The 14,116-nt window shown below is 36.4% G+C and overlaps 1 protein-coding gene across 11 annotated transcripts in view; it reads right to left on the reverse strand.

Annotated features, from left to right (window-relative positions):
- Positions 1–14,116, reverse strand: part of BRIP1 (BRCA1 interacting DNA helicase 1) — a 122,949-nt gene that overhangs the window by 76,569 nt on the left and 32,264 nt on the right. For all 11 annotated transcript variants that reach the window (XR_013941189.1, XR_013941190.1, XR_013941191.1 and 8 more), the window contains 2 exons: positions 5,170–5,329; positions 4,296–4,417 (listed from right to left, as the gene is read on the reverse strand). Coding sequence is in view for 4 of the 11 variants with exons in the window: in XM_080563008.1 (XP_080419134.1) it covers positions 4,296–4,417; positions 5,170–5,329 (282 nt within the window). In the remaining 7 variants the exon portion in view is untranslated. The remainder of the gene's footprint in view (positions 1–4,295; positions 4,418–5,169; positions 5,330–14,116) is intronic.

Genomic DNA, 14,116 nt, shown 5'->3' on the forward strand with positions numbered 1-14,116 from the left:
AAAACTGTAACTGAAATGATGTGTTCCACCATGTTTCACAAATTATGTTGCTGGAAACAATAAAGAAAGTATTTGCAGTCATAGTTCATATTCACACTGTAGTAGCTATGGGAAAAACTTCTCATTAATGGCAAACTGAGTTACTGTTCTTGAGTAACATCTCTGCACAGAAAGCCTATCCTTATCAAACTTATTTTCCTTGCATATCTATTGATGTAGAAGCGTTCGACTGCATTTTCCTCTATATTTTGGTAAGTTCTCTTAGCTGTTATATGATTAAGTACACTCTGCTGCACTACGATCAAAAGCATCTGGAAAGGTGGAAGTGAAGAAATGCTCTCTGGGAAAGTTAGCTTAATACTTGCACTTCAGAGTCGCCCATTATCAACATTTCACAGCAAGTTCCTTTATTTTCACATCCCCAAGGTAAGAACAGTAAATTATGACTCAAACTAAGCAAGTCACACTTGGCTCCAAAATCAGATTTTCCTACCTCTGGTTTCAGGTCCCAGAGGTGGGCAGAGGAAATCCTGGTCACAGCCAAAGAAGTCATTTTTGGCTCTGAAATAAATTTTCCTGCTTCACTAGAGCCAAACCCTACCATTGAGAGAACTATAGCTTTAAGCAATACTTTAACGTTTCTTTCATATATTTTGCTTTAGCAACTTGATTCTTCAGCAATATGAAACCATTTTCAATAATATAGAATTAAGGTTTTGGCCTCTGTTCCTTAAAACAGTATTGTTATTATCAAGGACACTTAACGAGCCCTAATCATTTCCTTCTTCCTAATGCTGACAAAGTATTTTAGACTCTTCTCTTCGTGAGAATAAGTAAGCTTAAGATACTATATGCCTAAAATTCTTAAGTGAGGCAACTGGAAAAGACCAGATGCTTGCCATTTATACCAGAAGTTGTGGCACATATTTAGAACAAGCATATAAAAATATTATACATCATACTTGACAATGAGTTTCTTGACCAAGTGAAGACTGATGTCCGGATCCAAAATGCTACAATTCAAAATATATAACAAGTTAATAAATAGTATGTTAGCATCAGATAACATGTATATGGGATTACACATCTTCTTCTGTCGCATTATTTATGTTCTCTAATATTACAGTTCACTGGTATTAGCATCAAGTTACAAATCATAAAATATATTTAGAAAGCAGGTTGATCACAGACGAGTAATATTAGTGGAGATGAGCCAACATCGAGCTGCCAGCATAAAATATTGCTCTCCAAAGGTACAATTCAATAAACCCTTATGATTGTGCATAGTTCTAGTAGTATTAAAGGGATTACTCACACAAGTAAATGCTATGTGCTGGAGTAAGGGGTTATAGCATTAAGCCTTAAGAGAACTTTTATTAACCTAAAAAGCAGACATGCAAGTGTATTTTCATGTAAATACAGAGCACTTTTTAGTTATTCAAACCTATCCCAGAAGCATCATTCATGGATTTTCAAGGGAATTGTTAACCACTTGCATTTTCTATTTATAAAGGATGTCATTATTAATAATCTTACCAGTTTCTCCAGTACAGCTACTGAGCATCTATTGCTATGTAAAACAATAAATGTAACTGTTTACAGTTGCATATCTAAATAGGTTTAATTTGACTTGTGTCACTGTATTTTGAATTTTCTTCTGTCTACTCAAAACCCAAGCTCTGACCAAATTTTCAAAGCTGGAAGCTTCAAAATTTTTAGTATTTAAGCTATGTTCTTATTTAGCTGACCAACTATTTCATAAAAGCGAATGTCTTAACTAGCCTATAAATTTTAACCATTTCATTTGGGAATCAACATATCCTAAAATCCTACCAAAAAAAAAAAAAGGATAAAACAGCACAGAAAAATATTTTCTAATATTTAAGAATCTGATTCTTTTAACCCCAGGAAAGAAAAAGAATTAAAAAAAAAAAGTTGAAAAAACAAGTTAACAAGTAGAAACATTTAAATTAAAATCAGTCATCCTAAAAAAAAGTCAGTTGGTTGTACTTGGAAGAGAGAATCCATGTATTCCATGCATTCCTAGTATGATGAGCACTACTAATATGCCTTGAAAACAATAGTGAAAAGAAAAATGTATTTTAATAAAATACTGCAATTATCTTCCTTATAGTCTTATAAATTATTTCCACTGAGTAATTTCCTTGTCTACCCTTCTTTACCCAACTGACAATGTGAGCTTAAGTAGTAAAGCTACTCTTTTTTTTTTTTTTAAAAAAAAGATATCTTCTAAACGTAAAGCTTTGGACAAAACAGGGCATTAGTCAATTTACAGGGAAGCACTGCTAGCTGGATATCACTTTGAATCCAAGCTGTTGAGCAAAAAAAGTTGTTTATAACAAGAACAATTTCCCCTAGCAGTATTCTAGGAGCACTACCACACGATCAGCCAGCTCCTCAAATCTGATGCTAAGAGACCAGTGCATGCCCTTCTCTCATCTAGAATTGATCAGTGCAGTGCTTTGTGCAGTACCATATCTAAATATACACACACCAACCTTTAGCTGCATGCAATTTGGCAGCTACTGTTTCTATCCTTACTTAAAAATTCAGAGGTTTTCTTCAGTGTAATTTAAAAAAAATAATAATAAATGAATCTAACATTAATATTTTGGAATTGTTATCAGTAATGGCATATACTGCCCAAATCCCTATTATATTACATATTTGGTTGTACCTAAAGGAAAATAGAATGCAATTATTTTAACCTTAAGGAACATAATCCTCTACAAACACAATTCACCCTCGACACATTCTTTTCAATTTTATTTTGTATTATTTAGAACACAAGAATATTGACTTTCTGGAAGTCATTTAGAGTAAATTTTAAGAGTTCGAGCCCTTCTACAGACCAAGTATTTCCAAAATACCATTTCTGTGTTCACTTCTAAAACAAAGCATTTCTAACTCTAGAAACTGTGCTAAATATTCTTTGAATGTAAATGTTTTTATACTAAAGCACAGCATATTATGTTTTAGTGGGACAAAAATGTTATGGCTGAGTAAGTGCCTCAAGAAAGTTACACCAACAGTAAAAGAACATTGCACTGGGCAGCCACCACTAACATAACCTTACTTGTCCTCATAGGATGTGGGGTTTTTCTACCAAGGCTTTAACTATGCACATGCCATAGACAACAAAGAAGTCTTTGGTTGTTCACTTAAGCCCAGAACACAACTCTAAAACCAAAGCTGAGGCAGTTTGGGCTTTGAAGTACAAACCTATTATTTTCTTGTTTGATTTGGCATTATTAATAACCAGAATCCATCTGTTTCTGATATTCATTCTGTGATACTTGTTTCTTAGCTTCATGAAGTAGTCTCAAAAAGCCCTAAAAGGTACACAAGAAGACAAAGCAGTGATGGTGGCTGTTATCACCGACAACTGCCAGCATCTAAGTGGCATGCACTAAGCTTATTTTCAGTGATCTGAAATACTAGTTAACAATGTGGGGGTTTTTTTCAGCAAGTAGAAAGCAAAACTAGAAAAATACTTTTCCAGTAAAATTAGAAGATGCGTGAATTATCAAAAAAAAAAAAAGTAATATCCTCAGTTTTCAGGAGGAGGTAATGTTATGTCATAATTTTATGACTCAAAATCCCAATCTGATAAGCAGCATTAGATTTGAAAAAGTTTACATTTCCACTCTCTGTGTAAATGGGAAGTATCACACAGTTACACTGAAGAAGGTAATAGGAATGAGAAAGGTGACACACTGCAATCAATAACGGAGTGTGTGAAAGTGAAAATGAAGAGTGTGAAACAATTATCTTTATTCTTCCATGTATTTTCTGAAATAGTCTTCTAATCAATCTGAATGCCTTAATTAAAATAGTATTTTCCCAGGGCTTATCCTATACTTTCACAACCAAATGCCCCATAGAGTCAGAAAGTAACTTTATTTCTATATAAATGGTATAAGCTTTTGCATATAAAAACAGACAAGTAAAGATGGAAACAGGTACTGTGCTTGGCAGAAGATGAAGCTAACAAGCACTTTAACAACACAATAGCCTTCACTAGCAATGTCAAAAAAATTTACAATACTTTTACCTAGCAGGATATATATTTATTTAGAGTTAGGTCCACAAGATATGCTGTGCTGTTCCTCCTCTTTCTGTGTAAAAGGTAACTTAAAGAATTCAAATGAGACTGACAGGAGTAAGATTACATAAGGGTAAACATTTCAAATAAATATTTTGTGCACATTTGGTATTTTAAACATGGCATAAAAATAACGTACAACTCTTTCAATTAGGTATTGATAACCTACCTGAAGGTCTTTCACATTTGGAAACGGAATACCTATGGTTACAACTGCTCGGGCATTCTCATCACAGAAATCCAAGCCTTCACTAACTTTTCCTCTGCATACAGCTATAAGGAGTGCTCCATCTTGAACAAGCCAAAGAGGGATAGACATCATTCCCATTGATAAACTGAATATCAGAAGAAAGTTTCAGCAACATTTTTAAAAAAATAAACATAATATAGCATAATACATTGTACCTGTCTGGAAAAGGTAGGGAAATCTAAAATTGGAGAGTTTTTGTTAAAAGGATGAGATTAACTCATTTTGATTGATAAAACTGTCACTTTGAATACGAGTAACAAAATAACTTTGCATCATATGATACAGTGGTACTTAATTATGCATGAACCATATGAATCTACTACAAAGTTTTAAAATTTTAAACCTTCAATTGTGCATTCCAAAGCCCATACCATTTATTTTTGACATAGTATCATTCTTTATTCTCTATACTAATACTCAAGTATTTTGAGAAGAAATCCTATAGTAGCTGTAATGTAAGTCGGTAAATCAAAGCTATGGAATGTACGGTGAAGCTGATTCTTTGAGAAACCAGCCTGCACCCTGCTGGACATGTAAATGCACGTCCTTACACAGCTCACTGCCTTTTCAATACCACTACTAGGGTTATGCAACATTCTGTATGCCCTTTATGCTCATGCAACAATGCAGATAGCACTTAATCTTCCTCATTTATCACAATAACTTTTTAAGCTGAAGTTCATTTTAGTTGTTTATCCATTCCTTATTCTCTGTTAAACATATTAAGTATAACCCACTTTTTGTTTTTAACCTAAAGAGTCAGTATCAGCAATTACATGTGGGAAGAAAGTACCTTTTTCTCCTTTACATTTGATTGCATCATAGTATATTTTCAGCAATTCGTCAAAGTCACTCTTTGCTCCTCCTTGAGGCTCTGCAATGACTGTTTTAACCAGCTCCAGGTTTCTCCATAAGCCAGTATGCATCCAGCGATCTTTTAATTTGTCCAAAAGCTGAAAACAGAAAAATCCAGAGGAGCTGAAATAAAAGGTCGATCACGTGCACCGTTCAAATAAATCATGCAAAGACAGCTATTTCAGTGCAATTATTCATTTTTTTGTATTTATCAATACAAGTTTCACCACATACTGAATTCTGAATTCATTTAAAACAAACATTTGCATCTTAAATTTGCACAATATTTCAATCCTTTAAAATTTGCATAGATAAGTTAGGGGAGGAGGTATCGATGTAGCATTTGTCAACAGCCTCCTCTGCTTCTTGAAGGGCCTGCCAGTTTTGTTCTATCTGCCAGATTCTGAACCGCGCATATTTTAGTTCAAATCAGTACATGTTCAAATGCTGTAAGCAAATAAGTTTGTTCCACATTTAGTGTGAACATAATGAAAAATATGTATTGCATTATAAAAACCTAAGTTACCAAAGTCTGAAACGACCATGAAAACTGAAGTGAGATGGGTGGGGGCCATTTGCAGTTAGCTGTCATCACATGCCTTTTTCTCATCAGTTTTTACACTGGATTTTATCAAGATAAGGAGCAAAAGTCATTCCTTTACCTAACATACTTGCTCGATGGTGCACAGCAATGCCCTCAAGACCAATGAAAGGCAACCAACACATTTTAGAATGAACTGAGGTGATCTGGTTCAGTGGACAGAAGGTAAATATTTCACTCATTTTACTGTTCAGTGATCATTAGTGTCACTAATACTGTGCAGTAGAGTTACCAAGATCCGTATGTACGGAAGATTTTACATTCTCAGTTTCTGTATCATGGGCTATGCTCTTAATTTGTCTGTACTTCCCTCAACTCCGCTCACTGAAGACTTTCTTACTGTTTTGCTTCAGGCTACACAAACTGCTCCAGCTGGAACCTGCGCTAGTCCCAGTACAGTGCTTAAGGAGCCACAGCATCCCTTAGCTCCTGGCCCACTCGCCTTTTTGATGCACTCCAGCCAAAATCCAAGGATCTTGTATGGTTAGACTGTTGCAAAATTACTCTGTTAATAAGGGAACAGTTGCATATTTCATCTTCTTAACACCAAAGATCTGAATTTATTCTCTGACATAAAGTATTTGGATCGGTCCCTCTTGAAGAACATGCATGTCAGAGGGGCCAAATACTGTGACACTTTTTGTACTTTGACTAGCTGTGTCCCCATTTCTAACCAGACAGTTACGATTGCTTACTGCTGGCAAGGCACCGCTCTCCAGCAGCCACAGAAAGACCAAGCGGTGACCAGCAGTAACAGCCTCCTACACATGTTACAGGGGAAGAAATCACTTCTTCCAAAAGTATCTGTCCTAGCGTTTGTCCCCTTCTCTACCAGCTCTGTCATTTCCTGGCAGGATCCTGTCTATAATCTCTTTTTATATAAAGGGCCATAATATTATGACCAAGCAATTACTGTGCATCTGGCCATCCACAGCCTGCCACTGAGATTTCCGTTCTTGGCCATGATATGGAGATAATTCTGGTAAAGAAGAGAATCAAATTATTCCTCTAAGTACCTCCATTTAAGATCTGTTAGAGCTGCCCCTGACTGTAATATTGTCAACTTTTCAGACTTCATTCTTCCTTCTATGAACCTAATGCTTGTCCGGGCATCCACCTGACAAGCCGTGCTAAATTCACTTCTGCCTCTGCTTACCATGCGTGGCAAAAGGAGGCTGGTAAGATGGTAGAGACAGGACACGTTTAGGTATAACTAAATTGAAATTTTACGAGCACACCTCATGAAGCATTCTTATCAGAAAAATGGTTTCATAATGAAGTGAACCAAAGCCTGTTGGATCGTCTCAGAAAGGGCAAGATTCCTTACAAAAATTACTTAATCCCTCAATTCCCCTGTATTTCTCTCACAGTTTAAAGCAGGATAACTTCCATTCATCTTTGGAAAGACGGCAGCAGGAAACCTTCCTCCAGATTGTTAAGAAAACATCTTTTCTCTTTTGTGGGCTGCCCAGCCCCTGCAGGCAAGTATCTATCAGACCAGAAGAGGTTCAGAGGTTTCTTGTTTAATTGACAGAAACCATCACAATAAAAAAAAAAATCTACTTTTTTGGATGAAAACATGCAAATTATTCATGAAAATCCTTGGCAAGAATGGAACAATTCATTTAATTCATACGAAAGCTATTACCTCTCCTACTTAATGGAGCTTCCTGGAGATGGAAACTTCCTTGTACACAGAAAAATATGTGCAAATACACACAATACGCACGCAAGAGACACTAAAGGCACCAGAATTACGGATGTGACCGAATACAAATAAATAAAATATAAAACATATACATGCCTCATAAGAGCTATGAATCAAATGCAAGATTCTCATAAAAATTATTTCACTTCAGGTTGAAAAAGTGCAAATGGGAGCAAGATATAATGCCAGGAATCACAAGAAGCAACCATTAATGCCCACAGTCAGTCACTTCTTCTACCCAAGGGAATAATAGTTTCTGCAGTGGAAGGCAGTCTGCGTATATTTTATTAAATCCCCTAAAAATGGATTCTCGAATGGTTTATTAACAAACGGTCTTCCTCCAAGAGAGCAGAAAATCTTGTTAGATAGAATCTCTCATCTTCCCATGCACTGAAGGATGTTTACTTCGATAGCTTTTTGCCCTTTTTTCCTTTCTTCTACTTAAAGACACCTGTAAGCTATGATCGGTACAATCAACGAGCTCAGTATTTAGATTTACTGTTCATCTTTGTCAGCATCCCCCCCTTTTTTAGGCATCTTTTGAAACACTCTTGGAGTTTGAGAACGGAGGAAAAGTTTTAACAGCTCTTGCCATTATGTTGTACTCCTAAACTAAATCCTCTCATCCTGTGTCCATGAAGGAAAAGCTTTGCTCCTTTTCATTTGCTGCTTTGTTTTATACAGTGCCAAAAATTGCATTAGAGGTTTCCCACGTCACGAAACAAGACCAAAGATTTGTTTTAATGTATTTTACCCTAAGGCGAGTTCATTGTAATTTCCAGCATCTTAAAGAAGTTGAGAAGTTAACTTGCAGCCATCACACCACTGCAGCGTAATCTGGAAATGCACTTTTTCTGCAGCATTCCTTACCACTGACGGGGATTTCTGAAGTAGCAAATACCTGCGATGAGGGAGGGTCTCATGGAAAACACGACGACATGATGAGCTACTTATTTTGATTTACAGTTCCCTAGCTCTTGTCCTGCTACGAGCACTTGTTAACTTTCTTTACATATATTATTCCTTAAATATTTTAGCATTGTTTAACATAATGAATGGACTGCTCCTTGCTAGTAGAGTAAAAAGGGATTACGGGAATAATCCCTCCATCAAGAAGTGCTCGGGGAAGCTACGGGACAGTTCAAAATATGATAAAATATTCAAGAGCAGTACAGGGGGAATAGAAGGATAATGAAGCCACTCGTGACCCAAGTAGCCCCTGAGAGAATAAAATAAGTCTGGCTTTATTAGCTAGTTTAACAACTATTAACTCTTTAATAACAACTATCAGTTACAATTGTATTGCATATTCTCATGCATCTTTAAAAGTGTGTGCTGTCTTGTTCCCCATACGTTTATATAATGACAACTGAACAAACGGTATTTGAAGGTGCACAAAAGTTACACAAATTTCTGGTAACCCTCTTAGAAGTCTGCCATTACACACCAAAAAAACCAACACCTTCTCTAAACTTAAGTGTTTTTTCATCTCGTTTGTATGTAATACTTTTTAATGATATGAAATTCACTTTTCAACTGTTAAGGATCCTTAACATTTTCATCATTATTTGGATATAAAGGGTAGCTGAGGAGAGCAATGAAACAGCCGTTAGTTTTTTCTTAATAAAAATCACAGTATTGGCACCACTGTTAGTGCAAAAAGTCAGGGATTCTCGAGGGACTAACATTGATCTAAAAGCCTTTTCCCATGCAGAACTCTTCGTGTGTTTGCTACTAGAATTTTCTTTTTGAATAAGCACTGCTTCAAATCAAAGTGTGTCTCCAGTGGGCTGGAAATGTGTCTGAAGGGTCAAACAGAAGTTCTACACGCAGTCAGCAGAAAACTTCAGAAGCAGAAAGCAGACGTCCCTGTCCAACCCTGAGGCTGAGCGATAGGACTTACTGCACTAGGCTCAGCTTTGCTAGAGCTGAAGGGGCTTCGATACGCTTGGGACTAACAGGGCAGTCGCCTGCAGAAAGCAGGGTTACTCTTCAATCCACCAACGCGTGTAAGTGACACACAAAGGCGCACTGCTGCTACGATGACATACTCTTGCATCATCTTTTCAGTCTCAGTCCACTAAGGCACATTCTGTACACAGACACCAAAATCCTACATTTACCTGAAACGGGGTGAGGAAAAGGTGGCAGTTTTAGAAGCACCTAAAATCTCATACTACAGACATTTTCCCTTTAATTTCAAAAGTATATTATATTTGTCTGTTTTAATGTAATATAGACATACGCATCCTAGAACCATTTCCAGCTATGTTTTGTAACACCTGAGGTGTCTGGAGAAACCACGAATAGAAAAGACTGACCCGGGCCATTCCCTGTTGAACACCTACAACCGACTACAGAAGGTGCTTCCAAAAGATACCTAGGCTAAACTAGTACCCTACAAACAGGAAGATTAGGGATTTCAAACCCAGAATAAAGGGATTCCCCCAAGCCCTGGCAGATGGAGAAGAACATAGTTTTACATCTACAAAAACTGAAATACATCATGTTACCTACCTACTAGACAGACTACAGAAATTACAATTTTTCTCAGGACCACTAAATGGTTTCTTTTTCTAGAAAGTCTTGCAGATTTATTCACTTTTAACTTCGCAGTAGCAAGAACATTTTAAGAAACTGCAGATGTATGGACCCATACCCAGCTGCACCGCTCCATGCATACAGGATGAACAATTTGGCAATGACAGATTCAGAGAGCCAAGAGAACCCGTCAAACTGAATTGTGCTCTTCCAGACTTGTCAGTCTTACACCATGAAAAGGGCCATAAAATCCACATGTACACGAAATCAACCACAAAAATCAGAATAAGGAAATTTTATCCAAAGGCAACTAAACTAAAACCTATTCATTTAAATAAAACAAAACAACTTTTTCCCATGGATGTTGTTCTAACTTTAAAACCAGTGTTTTTTGCACTTTCACCCGAGTAATAATCCAATAAACTAATCAAAATGAAACAGGTATCCCTTCGTATTTTAAATTTTAACATACATTACTAAGTTCTTATACCTTTCCATACTATACAACACAACGTGTTACCAGCATTTCAATTTCAGTAACACATCATAAAAGACAAAATACATCACTAAACAGACCATAGGAGATGCATATCTGCAACTGGTGGATACTGCCTTTCAGGCAATGAACAATGTAGAACAATGTAGAGATGGTACTCCAAAAATCTAACACTAAAACTTCTTATTAATATTAAAGGCTTTTTAAAAATGTACTATTTCGGCAGACCTCACCAGCAGCGTGCCAAGCCTTGTAAATATATTTTCTTTAAGTTCTATGCCAGATGTAATTTATACCTTCTTGACACAGAAGACAGTAAATTCTGTATCTTTTCCTCTCACCATCTTCTACTTATCTCAATCTTTGTTCTGCTTCAAGACATTGGATAACTCAGTCCTTCAGTGCTTTTTAATTTATCTAAGCAACAGGAAGAGGCAGCGGAGCGGAGGAGGCAGTGTAGACACCAAATTTATACACTGAGTGCATATGAAATATTTTTCCTTCAATAAAACACTTGTGCCTTGACAGAAAAATAACAGGTGTCAAAACCAAATAAATAAAAGGCCTTGTTTACTCTACACATATGGAAAACTTACATTCAGAAAGGATGTCAGAAAGAAACACAGTTTTCTCATTTTACTACAAAATGTTTCCCACCATTTGGGCTTTCTGCAAGTAAACCGTACAGGTTGCTTTATATATCACCAGACAATTCACTTTGCATCTGCATCAGCTGCCTCCTCTCTTCCTTCCAGTGGGGGAAAAAAATATACACATATATATATTTAAAAAATATATAAATCTATAGACTGACAGATCCTTCTGTGAATTTAAGTTATTAGGATAAAGAACATCATATTTTCCACAGAAGTAATCCTCTGATGATCTCAAGGCACAGATGTTTTTATAATGTATCTAATTCCACAGGTATTGCATTACCTTTAATAAGCCTTCAGGAGGAGGCAGCTTGCTGAGTCAGCCGGTTGCCTACAGCTGCAATTTTTTCTTCAACCCACTCTCCCCCTGGTCGCAAAGCTCCAGTCTGCTCAGCATGATGGTTAATTACCTGCTTGAATGTTCTACTTCTATTTGAAAGAATTAAGCCACTTCTGTATTAGTGATAATCCCAAAATATATTCAGCCATTAAATAAATGTATTTAGCATGTTGCTTAAACACTAGTGGCCTTAAATTCATGTCATTTCAAAGTAGCCCTGGAGAACGTATTTTGCCAGACTCCACCCACTTTTTTCACATCACTTCCATGGTAGTATTACAGGCTCCTATTAAAAATACTTCTTCAAGAACCAGCGACATTCTGGAAAAGTACGGAAGTAGTAGAATTTACTCAAAGGCTCTCTGAACTACAAGGTTGTCACGCCTCGTACTAAGTGTCCCAGAATCCTCCATGCAGCTGACCTCCAGGACTGTAGGAAGCCTTCAGTTTGGAGAAAGCAACAGTTGACAAGGTCATTGCAGTGGCATGGGATCAGCAGTTTAACTCTATTTCTATATTTAAAAGAAAAAAAAAGTCATTTGAGGTTAAAAGTGAACACAAAGGAAATGGCAGAAGGAAGAAAGCAAACAGTAATGAAATGGGAATAGAAGATTAAAGGGACAAAGAGCCAGCTAATTGCCTGGAAGGATTTGGGTAAACGGAAAAAGCTGAGTTTCCTTCGAGGAACAGGAAGGAAAATATTTGGGTCAAGTAACTGATAAACTCTGATGACCATTATTCAAATCTATCAAATAAATCAAGAAATAGCATTCTTGAACTAATAAAAAAGAGCACTATAAAAAGCATAATGTCCTTTAATAAGAATGTCTCAGAGACCACAACCAAACCCAACAATGTTCATGAACGCCACCAAAAATATTATGTTTTCGAAAGGACTCTAAGAGTATGCACCTTTTAGTTACAAGTGATTTACTAAATTGTCAGAGCTAATTTATATCTTATCTCTTCTCCATTTTCTTCTTCTTAATCACCTCGTGTGCTTTTTCAACTGTGATTTTACTCCTAATCACATTCATCACCAAGAAAAAAATCAACTTTGCACGACACCCTGTCATTTGCATTGCACCAGGCTGGGACTACGCCAGCCAAGAATAACATAGCCCATTGAATTATTTAAGCAGTTGTTTGCACTCAATTAGATTTTCATGAAAGGTTAAGCAACAGACTGATTCACAGAAACTTCTTCATGTTTATGGGAGGTACCTAACACAATACAAGGAGGTATTTAAAATTCATTCTTTTGAATGATTTAAGTTGATACAAAATACTAACTTATCTATTCACCCCCCCCAAAAAAAAAAAACAAAAAAAACAACTTCAAATTGAAAGAGAACGGTAAAATATCTGTGCTCAAAATATTTCACTTGTGAAATAAAATCTACTTTTGGAACAGAATGTTAATTTCCCACTGTTAATAGGTAACTGGCGAAAAATACCAGATGCACATACAAGCACACGCACAGGTAACCTTTTCTTTATATGCTAAAAGTAAACTTACTTAATGCAGAATTGTAATGGACACAGGCCACAAAAAGATGTTAATCTTGTCCAGGAGAGGCCATTGTGCCCTTTCTACTGCACATTTCCCTCACTACTTATTATCATTGTGGGGCTACAAACAGCTACACAAAGAAGTATCCTTTTTAACCATTTTTCGTTTACAGACGACTGATCAATTTCTGTCTGATTTCCTTTCTCAAAGTGTCATGGAGGCTCTGTAATGAAATGTGCCATAACTGCAGAACAGAAAATACGGGGGGAAAAAAAGCATTTTTAAACTGCCAGGAGAAAGAGAACATTGTAAACTGTAAAACCAAGAATTAAAGAAAACAGGGAATGTAATATATTCAGAGACTTCAATTTCTTTGTTTTAAGGAACACACAGACGAGCCAATACAGAGAGGAATTTCAATGTAGAAAGAGCTTAGAAAGTCCTGAAATAAAAGTAAGGAATGAGACCAGAATGCACACGCATCTAAGTACCACTTCCAGAAGAAAACACATATTCCTCACTTTTTTCAGAACCTCTCCTTTTCAGCTGATGAGGAAGATTTTCTAATGTGTATTTGACTGCTAACCCTTTCCATCTGTTACAGCAAAACGGAAATTAAGTGCATAAAACAGGAGAGCATCTATTTAAAGCAAAAGTAGTTAGAAGGAAAGTGATTTTAAGAATACAAGCTTGCACAGATAGCCATGATTTCAAAATTAAAATAAAATCACTCAAGTTGATGAATACTCAGCAAGTCCCACATTTACTCTGACATTTTACATGTCTCTCGGAGCTATGATGAAAGATCATCAAGGCTTTTCATTTTCTCACCAGGTGGTCTGTATCATGGAGTCTTTCCTCTACGTACCTCCCAAGAGAAAGTTGTCCTCAATAGGAAAACTGTATCGCTACCGCATGATCTGCTTTACGAGATTTTTCACTGAGGCATCTCATAGTGTATCTTCACAACAGAGAACCAGTTGGAAAATAAAACCTTGTAAGTGCCTATGATTTCCAAAAACTTGTGTGG

This window comes from Anser brachyrhynchus (assembly GCF_964034855.1).
Source record: "Anser brachyrhynchus genome assembly, chromosome: 20".
Classification (NCBI taxonomy): Eukaryota; Metazoa; Chordata; class Aves; order Anseriformes; family Anatidae; genus Anser; species Anser brachyrhynchus.